At 41.3% G+C, this 12,530-nt stretch overlaps 2 protein-coding genes across 2 annotated transcripts in view; both read left to right on the forward strand.

The window, feature by feature from the left end:
* Positions 1-11,169, forward strand: part of LOC103471060 (ovochymase-2) — a 37,170-nt gene extending 26,001 nt beyond the window's left edge. The window contains exons 11-25 of the mRNA XM_008419858.2: positions 50-235; positions 1,142-1,251; positions 1,358-1,458; positions 2,234-2,511; positions 3,480-3,643; positions 3,723-3,906; positions 3,990-4,208; positions 6,660-6,794; positions 6,875-7,096; positions 7,174-7,356; positions 7,953-8,065; positions 8,562-8,656; positions 8,771-9,060; positions 9,641-9,801; positions 10,829-11,169. Coding sequence (XP_008418080.1) covers positions 50-235; positions 1,142-1,251; positions 1,358-1,458; positions 2,234-2,511; positions 3,480-3,643; positions 3,723-3,906; positions 3,990-4,208; positions 6,660-6,794; positions 6,875-7,096; positions 7,174-7,356; positions 7,953-8,065; positions 8,562-8,656; positions 8,771-9,060; positions 9,641-9,801; positions 10,829-11,017 — 2,630 coding nt within the window. The 3' untranslated portion in view covers positions 11,018-11,169. The remainder of the gene's footprint in view (positions 1-49; positions 236-1,141; positions 1,252-1,357; positions 1,459-2,233; positions 2,512-3,479; positions 3,644-3,722; positions 3,907-3,989; positions 4,209-6,659; positions 6,795-6,874; positions 7,097-7,173; positions 7,357-7,952; positions 8,066-8,561; positions 8,657-8,770; positions 9,061-9,640; positions 9,802-10,828) is intronic.
* Positions 11,170-11,962: 793 nt separating this feature from the next.
* The window catches only part of fam13a (family with sequence similarity 13 member A), a 67,600-nt gene continuing 67,032 nt past the window's right edge, over positions 11,963-12,530 (forward strand). The window contains exon 1 of the mRNA XM_008419812.2: positions 11,963-12,233. Within this exon, the coding sequence (XP_008418034.1) occupies positions 12,207-12,233 (27 nt within the window). The 5' untranslated portion in view covers positions 11,963-12,206. The remainder of the gene's footprint in view (positions 12,234-12,530) is intronic.

Genomic DNA, 12,530 nt, shown 5'->3' on the forward strand with positions numbered 1-12,530 from the left:
TTAATTCAATTATGCAGCCTGTAGACTAATTATTTTTGGTTTCGTTTAGGACCTTTATGTGGAACAAACCTGCCCAACCGCATCCAAACCAAAGGCAACAGGCTGCTGATCCGTTTTCACGCAGACATGTTTACTGAGGCTAAAGGTTTCAGAGCCTACTGGACTACAGATCCCAGTGTCCCTGCTCCCACTGAGCCACCTGCTGAAATAAACCCCTGGGACGACATCCCCATAGGTAGCCTATCTGTGTCAGCATAAAGCCATTAACTATCTTAAAGAGGAAAACTCACAGCTACACTGATCAGAACTGTAACTTTGGGGGAAAGTAACCTATAAATGGAAGAAAAATAACTTATTAGTCTGGAAAAGTAACCAGAATGTTGTGAAGCATAACCTTTATGTTTCTTTATCAGTAGTTTATAAGTTATATAAATGTAACATATAATTCAGCTCCAGTTAGGAAAGCATGCTGCAGACTGTAAGAATGAAAAGGCAATATTAGCGAAATACATTCCTCCTACTGATGTGTTTGCTTAGTATCGGTGTCTCTCATGTCCGGTTACAAGTTTCCATGCTCAACATGAGGTCCAGTTCAGTACAGCAGAACTGAGTTTGGGCGAGCGCCGAGTCTCTGGCCTCCCAGATGAACGGTTAACACGGTTATTTTGGATGCTGAGAGCAGCGTGAGGTGACCTGCTGCTTCACTTCCCTTCCTTCGCTGGTTGTCGCCTTATTTCCATTCTTCATCCAGGGATGAGCCCCAGGTGGCTGCAGCCACTGACAAAGCAATTTCTTAAACAGAATTTGATAGATGGACAGCGCTGTTTTTATAGGATTTCATTTTCATGCCAAGCTCAGACAGAGTTTCCTTATTAGCAAGGTTACAGAAGGGAGCAGAAGAAATTATTTGCTGTCTGGGCGAACAAAACGAATGCACAATTTTAATTTGCATTTTGACAGAAATTATCTTTCCCCAGCAAGTTGTAGTGGAGGCGTGTTTTTTGAAGCGGCAATGTCAGCCGTGTGTGACTGCAAAAATAATTTTGGAAAACATGTATCAGTGCAAAACAGAGGTTTATCTGTCAGCAGCAGATTTCTGCTCTTTATTCTGCCCGTACTCAAACACAAACATCTCTTGTAGACTGGCCCGAAACGTGCGGGAAGCCGGCCGTTCCTCCTTCTGTCGCGTCGCGCATTGTGAATGGAGAGGAAGCTGTAGCGCACTCCTGGCCCTGGCAGGTGTCCATGCAGGTGGGAATGTTCACAAAAAATGCACCAGAGTTTACAGGAGCGGCTGTGGTTTCTGGACTGAGGCAGTTTTCATCTCTCTGCTTGGTTTTTGGTGCATTTCTTTCAGGTCTGGCCTTCCAGTCAGCCTGAGCCCAAGTTTTTTCACACCTGTGGTGGGACTCTGATTCATAAAAACTGGGTGCTAACAGCGGCTCACTGCTTCATAAGGTAAGTACAAGAAAAAATAGTCTCCTAAATGTAAAGTGAACTTGTCTTATTATACAGTCAAAGCCATTTTATCACCCTGAAAAAACCTTCTTCATGAAATAATTGCATAAATTTTCCACATCCATCGAAGACTGTACCAGAAAGTCCAACCCGACTCAGTCGCTTCATTAATATGTCACAATCAACACTGTCACAAACTGTGCCAACGCTGTGGTTGTTCCCCAGGTCATACACTGCAAAAACACAAACCAACCAAGCATTTGTGGTCTAGTTTTTAGTACACTTGAAATAAGACAACTAACTTAGAAGTAACTTTTCAGACTTCATAAGATATAGGATCTTATTTTAAGTCAATAAATCCTTAACATTGATGGAAAATGACTTGGAAGATTTTTTTTCTTATAACAAAACATTTTTCCCATGTCATCAGTGAAATAATGTGCTAGTTGAACAAATACTTGTTCATCAATATTTATGAATTATTGACTAAAAACAAAGTTACTCATGAGCTATTATTGTCTTATTTAAAGTGCATTAAGATATTTGCACAAGAATCTAGACCAAAAATACTTGGTAAGATATTTGCAGTGCATTTATGCCACTGAACACTTTGACTAGAGCTCCTGTGGTGAGCACAGAAACCACTCTGACTGGTCGTTGTTAAGAATCTCAGCTTTTTCAATAACCTGTAAAAAAGTTCAAGAGGTGTGAAAACTTTGTAAGGCTCTGCAGCTTAATAAAATAAAGTCTAACCCTCAATTAATTCATCCCCCAGATATGCAGATGAGCTGCAGCGCTGGCGTATGTGCCTCGGCAAACACAACCTGACCACCGCAGAGCCAAGTGAGCGCTGCATCAGCATCTCTGGCATCTATCGCCACGAGGGCTTCCAGTATCCCACAGTTCCCACTGTGGAGTTTGACATTGCGCTGGTGAGGCTGGTTGAGGACGCCGCTCCCACTGACCAGATTTCCTTCGCTTGCCTTCCCTCTGAGGAGGAAATCCTTCCTGAAGGAAAGAAGTGCTACGCCACAGGCTGGGGGGACGAGACAGGTGCTGTTTCTTCTTCATGTTCAGCAAAGCTAGTCCGTCACTTTTTCATTTTCAAACCAGTGTACATTGTTAAACTGCCGCTTGACCCTCTGGGTTGCCAGATTAAAAAAAAACAGCCCAAATCTCAACCTCTAACCTAAATTCACATTGTTTTGGTTGGCTGACCAGAACCAGATGCCATGAGACTTTTACTTTATTTTTTATCACTGGGATTTCTATCACACAATGCTACTACAACACTTAATTATAAAAATGACAATTAATGATTGTTGATGTAACATTTGACAGATTCTACACGGCAAAAAACACAAAATCTTTAGTATTTTTGGTCTAGTTTCCTGTGCAAATATCTCAGCACATTTGAAATAAAGCAAAAGTAACAAGTAACTTTTCAGAAATAATAGGAACTTGTTTAAGTCAATAGTTACTTATTTTGATTTAAAAAGTCCCAGTTGTAAGAGAAACAATCTGCCAGTGGAACTAATGATTTTTCATCAATATTAAGGAATTATTGACTTAAAACAAATTCATTTTTCTTGCTGATTTTTTTGTTTTCAAGTTAGATTTATCTTATTTTAAATGTGTTTGCAGTAGAAACTACACCAAAAATACTTCATGAGATATTTCAGAATAAAGGAACTCATAAAATGAGCACAAGAATACTGTATTTTTTTTTAAAAGTGTTCAAGTTTTTTGCTTTCCTGTCACACAATAAGAAATATTTTCCCTGTGATCATTTCCTAAAAACCAGCCAAATGTTTTGAAAAGCAGCCCAAACATTAATACCCGACTTTGGCTGTTAATTTCACCCCAACAAGCCCAGTTGGGTGGAAACCAGCCCAATCTGGCAACACTGACCCTCCAGAACAGCCTGTCTCAAAGTTTTCCTGCCACCTGCTGGACAGGAAGGGAAATACTCCTCCTGTTGATCAAAATGCTGAATAAATTACTTTTATGCGTTTAATCAGGTGATTCGGTGAATCCTAAAGCTTCAGAGACGCTCAACCAGGTGGCCCTTCCTGTTGTCCCGTATGACACCTGTAAACGGATGGATTACTGGTGGTTCCAGGTGAAGACCTCCATGATCTGCTGCGGATACACACTGCCTGACGAGCTGCAGTCTGTCTGTCAGGTAAAACAAGCCAAAGAAGCTGAAACAAAATGACATTCTGTGAAGAATGTGTTTCATTTTGGGTTTGTAACTTTGGCAGGGAGACTCTGGGGGTCCACTGGTTTGCCAGGACACACCTGCTGGTCCCTGGGAGGTTCATGGTATCACCAGCTTCGGTCCTATTGGGTGCATAATGAACAAAAAGCCCTCCGTGTTCACCCGCTCCTCAGCCTACCTTCCTTGGATCTCAAATGTCATCCGCAGGGAGCTCTACAATGAGCACAGTACGAATCTATTTGCCTGAAATTACCCACTTTGTCTAGAAAATGAGTGCGCCCATTACTCACCTGCTGGTTTTTCTGTGCAGCATCGGGTTGTGGAGGGCCGAAGGATTTGTCCGGCGCAGGCGGCACAGTGTCGTCGATGAGTTACCCCGCCGCCTACAGCAACAACGCCCGCTGCCAGTGGAACATCGAGGCGCCTGCAGGGAAACTGGTGCACCTCCACTTCGCCGGTTTCTCCCTGGAGGAGAGTCAGCTGTGCTTGAACGACAAAGTCAGCCTCACAGACAACGTGGGAAGTCTGGGTATGCGAAAGTCTGCCGCAGCCTGTTATTTTCCTCAAAAACATGTCAGTCAGGTGACAAAGTGTTGCTCCGGCGAAAGATTGACAGTTTTGACGTCCTACTTCTTGCTCGAATGTTTCCTGACTCGCAAAACAAAACCCGTTCATAAAGAACAAAGCAAGAGCAAAATATTTAAATAGGAATGAATCCACAAGATAAACAACAAATACTTATGATTTCTTATGAATATGTCTCAAGTAAATGCATCAGAATTTGTAGAACTGTAAAACTAGAGTTACAAATAAGCAGCGTTTCCCCCAGAAAACTTGCTAAGCCCGGTGGTCGGGGCGCCGAGGCGACCCACCGGCGTTCCACCGTGTTTTTGTATTAAAAGATGTTAAGTAGACAATAAAAGTAAAAATATAACTGGGTGAGGGGGCTGCACAGTGGCACAGTTGGTAGAGCTGTTGCCTTGCAGCAAGAAGGTTCTGGGTTCGATTCCCGGCCTGGGGTCTTTCTGCATGGAGTTTGCATGTTCTCCCTGTGTATGCGTGGGTTTTCTCCGGGTACTCCGGTTTCCTCCCACAGTCCAAAAACATGACTGTCAGGTTAATTGGCCTCTCCAAATTGCCCCTAGGTGTGAGTGTGTGTGTGCATGGTTGTGTGTCCTGTGTGTCTCTGTGTTGCCCTGCGACAGACTGGCGACCTGCCCAGGGTGTACCCCGCCTCTCGCCCGAAACGTTGGCTGGAGATGGGCACCAGCACCCCTCCCGACCCCACTGAGGGAAAAAGGGTGCAAGAAAATGGATGGATGGATGGATAACTGGGTGATTATATGTTATGGGAAAACATTGTCAGTAAACTGCAATATAAACCCACAACTAGTCTTAAAAACAACTAATCAAAAAATACAATTAAAATGAATATCAATTATGTCCACTTCTGTTAAATCCAAATTAAGTCAGCGGCTCCATCAGGCCCTCCAGAGCTTCAGGGGCCCCATAAATGCTAATATTTTAACACAGAACACAGATATATAAATGTAGCATTTGTTTATTGAGATTATCATTGCTGCTAAATCTGACATAATGGTTTCAGCATATATAAATTAAAAGACTTTAAATTATTCAACGTTTATATGTTAGATTTTAAGGAGCTGGAAAGTTTACTTTGTAGAAGTTCAAAGAACAATATTCATAGTCAGATTGGTTTGTTACCACAGCTACAATCTGATGCTGAATTTAATCTTTGAGTTTCAGCTCCGTTTGTTCACAAATACAAATTAGTAAGCTGCAGTTATAATTTATTGCTTTTTAGGTTTGTCAGTTAAACTACTCCCCCTGTCCTAGATTTCACTAAATCTAACACAGAAGCTGTTAGAGGTGCTGATGTTTTTAGCAACAAAAGGGGCCCCTAAGTCATATTCTGCTCCAGGCCTCATGCAGCCTTGGACCGGCCCTGCATGATGTGGTAATCCGCTGCACTACGCAGAGATGCGCAACAATTGGGAGATTTAATTAATTGCTGCTAATGTGGCTTCAGTAGCTCTTTCATTTCATTTCGTGTCTGTTGAGTTTTTAACAATGAGACACAGAAACTATTTTGGTTGGTCGAGTTTCTGGACGAGTTTTTCAGACGTGGCCGCGCGCATTAACTCTGCCTGACTAAGTGGACAAAGCATTTGATCCGGTTTGGTGCTTAGTGTAACCGGAAAAATAATACTAGTAATTATAATAAAATAATATAAAATCAGCATGATGCGTGACTGCAAGGAGAGCGAAACTCCTCACCGGGTTAAACCTGCACGATGAGTGATTAGCGCTGGGTCGTTAACCACTAACGCACCGGCTAACCGGGAACACAGACCTAAACTTTACAGGGAAGACGGAGCCAAACGCTGGGCAGCTTGTTGAGATGTAAACGCCGCATAATGTTTTATTCACAAATATGCATCATTCTCACCACTCGCTCAAAGCACCTCTGAAAGCGCGACTACAAGTTATTCCGTATATATCTGCATTTGATAAGTACTTTTTAAAATGAAATAATGTCCAAGATTGTGATTGTTTTTCAGGTTTTTTGCAATCAAAATCACTGATTTTGTGGCGCTACTTTAGAAATATTTGCGAGACATTTTGCAATATTTGCGCTTATGCATGACAGTAAAATGCTACATTTTACTTGTCACTTGACATGAAGAAAAGCTGAGGCAGCAGCATAGTAGAGGTATGAAATATCGCCACCTACAGGTGTGAAGTAGCATCACTTAACCCTCATCGTTTCTGCCATTTTTGAGGGAAGTGAGGGTCTGTTGATTTTGTGTGAATATCAATGACGAGTTATTTCGATATACTGAAGGGACTGGTTGGTGTAATTTGACAGCATTCAGATAAAAACTGCTTTGATTTGATTGATAAAATAATATTGAATCACACAACTGCTATCTGAAGAATTTCTTCTTGTTTCCAACAGGCACCTACTGCAGTCACGTCCCCCCTGCAGATCTGGTGAGTGATGGAAATAGACTTCAGATCAGCTTCTCCACTAACGACAAGGTGGTCGACTCTGGCTTCACTGTGACCTGGAAGGCGGTGGACCCTGCAGAGGGTGAGACGGGGAGTGAACCTGGTGGAACGAGACACAACGCAAGCAGCTGTCGCGTGACGCGTTGTTTCATTCTGCTGCAGCTCCATGTGGAGGACGTTTCAGCAGCAACCAGGGGGAAATCACCTCTCCAAACTGGCCCAGTGACTACAACGCGCAGAGCGCCTGCACATGGCACATCAACGTTCCCTCGGCAGAAAGCATTCACGTGGCCTTCACTGACTTTGAGCTGCAAGCCGTTAACATGTTAGGAAACTGTGTGGACTACGTGGAGATCTTCAATGGAGAAACCATGGCATCACTTGGTTTGTTGCCATCACACAGATTCAATCTTTGTTCAGTTAATTCTTCAGTGACCTTGTTTACTTTTTCTGTCATCCAGGTCGGTTCTGCGGCTTCGCCCCGCCGTCCCCCTTCGCCATCCCCAGCAACACGGCGGTCATCCGCTTTCTGAGTAACGGTGCAGATCAGCAGAAAGGTTTTCGAGGTTACTGGACCACTGATGCTAGTGTTGTTCCGACTTTACCTCCTGCTCCTCCGAACCCCTGGGACAACATCACGATCAGTGAGTGGAAGCAGCTAAACTAGCTGTTGCTAACTCTCCTCTGAGGTTCTTAATGCTGCTGCAAGTAGATGACAAGTTATTCTCCAGTCCTGATCTTCAGAGGTGGGAAAAGTACCCAAAAATTTACTCAAGTAAGAGTAGCACTATGTCAGCATATTTTTACTTCTTTTCCTGCTTTAAATCAAAAAAACTTTTTTACATATAGACTTCTAACAAGCTTATTTATCTTGTTGAAAGGCTATTTTTAAGTTATTTTTTAATCTTATTTTAAATGCACAGTTCAAATCCAACAATGCTTTATTGATCCCGGTAGGAAATTATATGTTGTTATTCACGTTAATTTAAATTTTCAAGGGGTTATTGTAGATAGTGATGGCTGTTGGCTGTAGCAGTCTGTATTACAGCACATTTTAAGAAGCCTCTGACTAAAGACACTCTGCTTTCCGAAGACAATCTAAATAAGATAATTTAGACGCAAATTCTTGGTAAGATTTTGTGTTTTTGCAGTGGAAACGCTTAGACTGCGTTTGTTGATAAACACATTCTTAGTCCTGGATTACAGCATAAAGTTTACGTTTCAAACTTTCTGCGCTCAGATTGGCCAGAAGACTGTGGAAATCCAGCAGTGAAACCTAAAACGCCGACTCAGCGCGTCGTCAACGGGGAGGAGGCCGTCCCCCACTCCTGGCCCTGGCAGGTCTCAATGCAGGTGCAAAAACCTTCTGCTTTCCCACCTTCCTGTTATAAAGTAATTACAAAAAATACTTTTTAGGACTTTTTACACTTGTGTTTCCATGATTATTTTTGCTTCACCGCTTAGAAAAACTCACACAGTAGTCTGTTAATCTTCAGCAGTCATGTCATTTCTAATTAGGAACTGTTAAATTGAGAATTTCTGATCGTAAAACACTAGAAACTAACGATAAAAATGGCAGCAAAAGGTTCCTTTAATGAGAGCAAAGCTTGGACAGAGCTATCAAGATCTGACAGCTCAGCAACTTTGGTTCTTCTTTGAAGTCCCTCAGTCATTTGCACAATATTTCAAAGTCCAGCTACTGATAATGATAATAATCTCCTAATACTATGACTTATTATAATTAAAAATAATCTTTTATCTAATGCTTTGACGTAGGTGTGTCCTCTCTGACTAGAAATGAATAAATGTCCTGATTTAAAAGTAATGTTTTGTTTTCTTGTTTCTGAAGGCGACTCTCTTGCCTCCCATCCCTTTCCTGCACAACTGTGGAGGCTCTTTGATTCACGAGGAATGGATCCTTACTGCTGCTCACTGTTTTATGTCGTCAGTACCTTACACAATAAATACACTTTTTTATTGTATTATCAACACATTTTAGCTTAAGTTGGTTGTTTTCGACATGTATTGAAACATATCTATGCTCCATGTGCTCTTCAGCCCTCTGAACAAACCGTCTTTGCACCGCATGTGTTTGGGAAAACACCACATGAACTCCTCCGTGGACGTTCCCTCGGCGGAGAAGTGCCTCCAGGTGGACGAGATAATCCGACACGAGGGCTTCGTGTACGAGAAGGATCCCTCTGACATCACCAACGACATCGCCCTGGTGCATCTGAGCGAGCCCGTCAACATGACGAGGGAAATCAGCCCCGTTTGTCTGCCCAAACCCGGAGCCGTGATGCCGGCGGGGACGCCGTGCTTCGTCACAGGATGGGGAGACGAGAAAGGTAGACATATTTTGGTGTTGAGCATTTTTAATACAAAGATTTAAGATGTTCTGTTGAACCACGACAATTTAATTTGTGTATTAAGTATTTTTATTTATATTTGACAGCTTATTTCAAACTTTTTTGTTAGCCAAATTAGTTTACATCTCTTATTTCTGTGTTTTGTAGTTTCTACATCTCTTATTTCTGTGTTTTGTAGTTTCTACATCTCTTATTTCTGTGTTTTGTAGTTTCTACATCTCTTATTTCTGTGTTTTGTAGTTTCTACATCTCTTATTTCTGTGTTTTGTAGTTTCTCTGATGACTTAAAACAAGCTCCTATATCTTGTTGAAAAATTACTTGTAAGTTAGTTTAGTCTTATTTCCATTGCACTAAGACATTTGCACTGGAAACTGGACCAAAAATACTTGCTAAGACTTTATTATTTTCCAGTGTGATGGTTTTAAGAGCCTTGTAGTTTATTCCATGCAGGAGGAGCAGCAGCCTATAACGCTGTTCCAGTACAAAATATTGGAACAGACATTAGTAACAAGCCTTGTTGATAGAACTTGTAACATCTGAAACATTTTGGTTTCTCAGGTAACTTGTTCCCTGTCGTGGCTAAGACGTTGAACCAAGCAGCTCTTCCAGTTGTTGACTTCCAGACCTGCAGCAAACCTTCGTACTGGTGGGACACGCTCCGGCCGTCCATGATCTGCGCCGGCTACGAATCCCCCGACGAGCTGAAATCTGCCTGCCAGGTTCGCACACAACCACACTCTGAAAACAAACCCAGGACAGTTTAGGCCAGGGGTTCACAAACTTTTCCACATCTTGGTTCCCAAAGCAGCATTAGCTTCTTGCCGGGAAATCCCGTTGCAAACCCACAAGCACTGTAGCATGCTTTACATGCTACAAAGGATGTCGTTTGGGAATAATCTCAGGAATTTTATACAGAAAAAGACTTTGAAATTTCTCAGTTTCAGTGTCAAAAGTTTAATTTTCAGGATTTTTGATCATGCGGAAATTTCACATTATTTTCTAGAAAATTTTTGAAATAATTTTCACAATATCTGAGTTTTTTAGCTAATTTTTGACAAAGTTTAAAATTTCCAATTTTTTTCAAAAAAATTTTGAACTGACTAAGATTAATATCACAAATTCTGAGGGGTTTTTTTAATAACTAATTTTAAACTTTTCTAGCTCTGAAATTTCCATGTTTTTTTCTTTAAAAAATTTTCTAAGGCTAATCTCAAAATTAAGAGATTTTTTTTGGCAGAAATTTTCTCCTCTGTCGTTTTTCTATCTACAATTACCCTAGTGTGCTATTAAATAAAAAGGCATCATATAAAATTCTTTATATTTACTTTTTTCAAAATAATTTTCCATAAAACTTTCTGAGGCCTTAGTAGCGCCCCCTTGTGACCACCCAGGAAGCCCACTTTGAAAAACTAATGATTTCCTTTGTAAGTCTTCGAACGTTACATAAATGTGTTGTTGTCACGTATCTGGGTCGTCTTTTCATTCCTCAATCAGCCGGCTGTTTTGTTTGCGGTCGCTCAACCTTGACTAGAAATCATCACTGCCCAGATTGCAGCTATAATTGGGACAAAAAGCACATTTGGGCATTATTTGTTTTCCGTAATGACCAACCACGCTCTGCGACAATTAGAGTCCCAGAGCTACAGGAAGCACTGAACAGGTCAACAAAACCTCAGTCAGGTTATTAATAAATCGCCCCAAATTCAAGGACACAGAATCAGAAGTGTCTGTTCTGCTGCCCTGCAGGGCGACTCGGGCGGTCCGTTTGCCTGCTCCGTCGCTGGGACCTGGGAGGTGCACGGTGTGGTCAGCTTCGGACCGCAGGGCTGCATCAAAGACAAGAAGCCGTCGGTGTTCACCCGAGTGTCGGCCTTCAGCCGCTGGATCGAGGACAGCATCCGGAAGTTCATGTACGAAAACAACAGAGCGATGTGAAATCTGCACAGATCAGGACGAAATGCTCCCAGAGTTCAGAGTTGTGTTTTATTGTCTTAACTACATAAAAGTAAGAGTAGAGAATATTTAATAATGTCTGTATTTGTTTACAATCACATTTATGTTCAAATAAAATTGAATATATTTGCAAATTTGTGTTTATATTTCAATTTCCTGTTTAGTTGTGCCACTCAATTTTTAAAATGTTACAATATTTTTGTTATACTTTGAGGAGAAAGTCAAATTTTCGTCATCTGGGTGTAATTACTGCTTTTTAAATGATGGAAACTTACCTGATGATGGATTAATCAGAAAATGATAGATCAATTAATGCAAAAATAATGAGCCACTGTTTACTTCAATTCAAATAAAAGTTATTTTTATTCCCAAAGCCTTTTTTAATTTTTTTAAACTGTCACTTCTTTTAACTTTTGTATTATTGCACCTGTTGTTATCTTCTCTATAATAAAATTCTTGGTTGAATTAGATTATTTTGGAGAATACACACATTTTTCTGATCAATACACAGGTTTTGTTTGAGTGGGTTTCTTCATAGCTGTCTGAAATTATTACAGAAAATAAAGAAAAAGATGTGCTGAACAGTAATAAATGATCACAATTTAAAAAATGTGAAAAGATAAACCTTGTTTTAAAGTTTTTAATATTTACAGCTACAGTCCGTAAAATAACCTCTGAATTTAGTTCCTTTTTTTTAACATAATATTTTAGTAATGAATTGTTTTTATCCCAGCGGTCAGTCTTCCTCTCCTCCCTGTTATCATCCTCTATCTTCCAGCCTCATTTCCTTGCAGAGTGGGTCTGCAGGACGTGTTCATGTTTGGGATTTTATCCCGAGTCACGTGAGCGCCTCGGTGAGCCAATGGGAGAGCTCGGCTCGGGTTTCAGCATGGGAGAGCAGAGGGGAGGAAGAGGGAGGAAGAGGGACTAATCTGTGCCTCATGGGGCTGAACGCCGCTGAATCTACCGGCACTGACTGACCAACAAACTCTTCATAACTGGATCTTCTTTCTGCTTTTGGAGGATTCAAATGTTGGGGATTAAAGGCGGACCTCTGGGCAGAAGTCTGGGGTTTTTCCTCTGACAGAGGAGGAGGAGGAGGAGGAAGAGGAGGATAGCTGCAGTTTTGCCCCTCATCTTTAAGCCTCTGCTGGAGTTTTTTGGTGGAAGAATGGGGGCAGGAGCTATGACCATCTGTGTAAGTAAAGCAACTTGTGAACGAGAGTTTAAGGATGAAAATAATGAGCCGGTGCTCCTCTGAGTGGCTGCGTTGGGGGAAAAATGCCCAAAATATTTGCTTCCTGCTCTCAATCCTGCTTTTCTTCGTGAAGTAGAAGTAACTTTATCTTTTAAAGTGATCAAATGCTCTTCTTTTATCTCTTTTCTTAAGTAACAGCGCATGTAAAACACGAAGAAATACACTTTTCACAAACTCCTGACTTTTCTTCTCTGTTATTTCATCCCCCTGGTTACGTCACTTGCTTAAAACTTCCCT

Source organism: Poecilia reticulata, linkage group LG1 (genome assembly GCF_000633615.1).
Source record: "Poecilia reticulata strain Guanapo linkage group LG1, Guppy_female_1.0+MT, whole genome shotgun sequence".
In the NCBI taxonomy this organism is placed as follows: domain Eukaryota; kingdom Metazoa; phylum Chordata; class Actinopteri; order Cyprinodontiformes; family Poeciliidae; genus Poecilia; species Poecilia reticulata.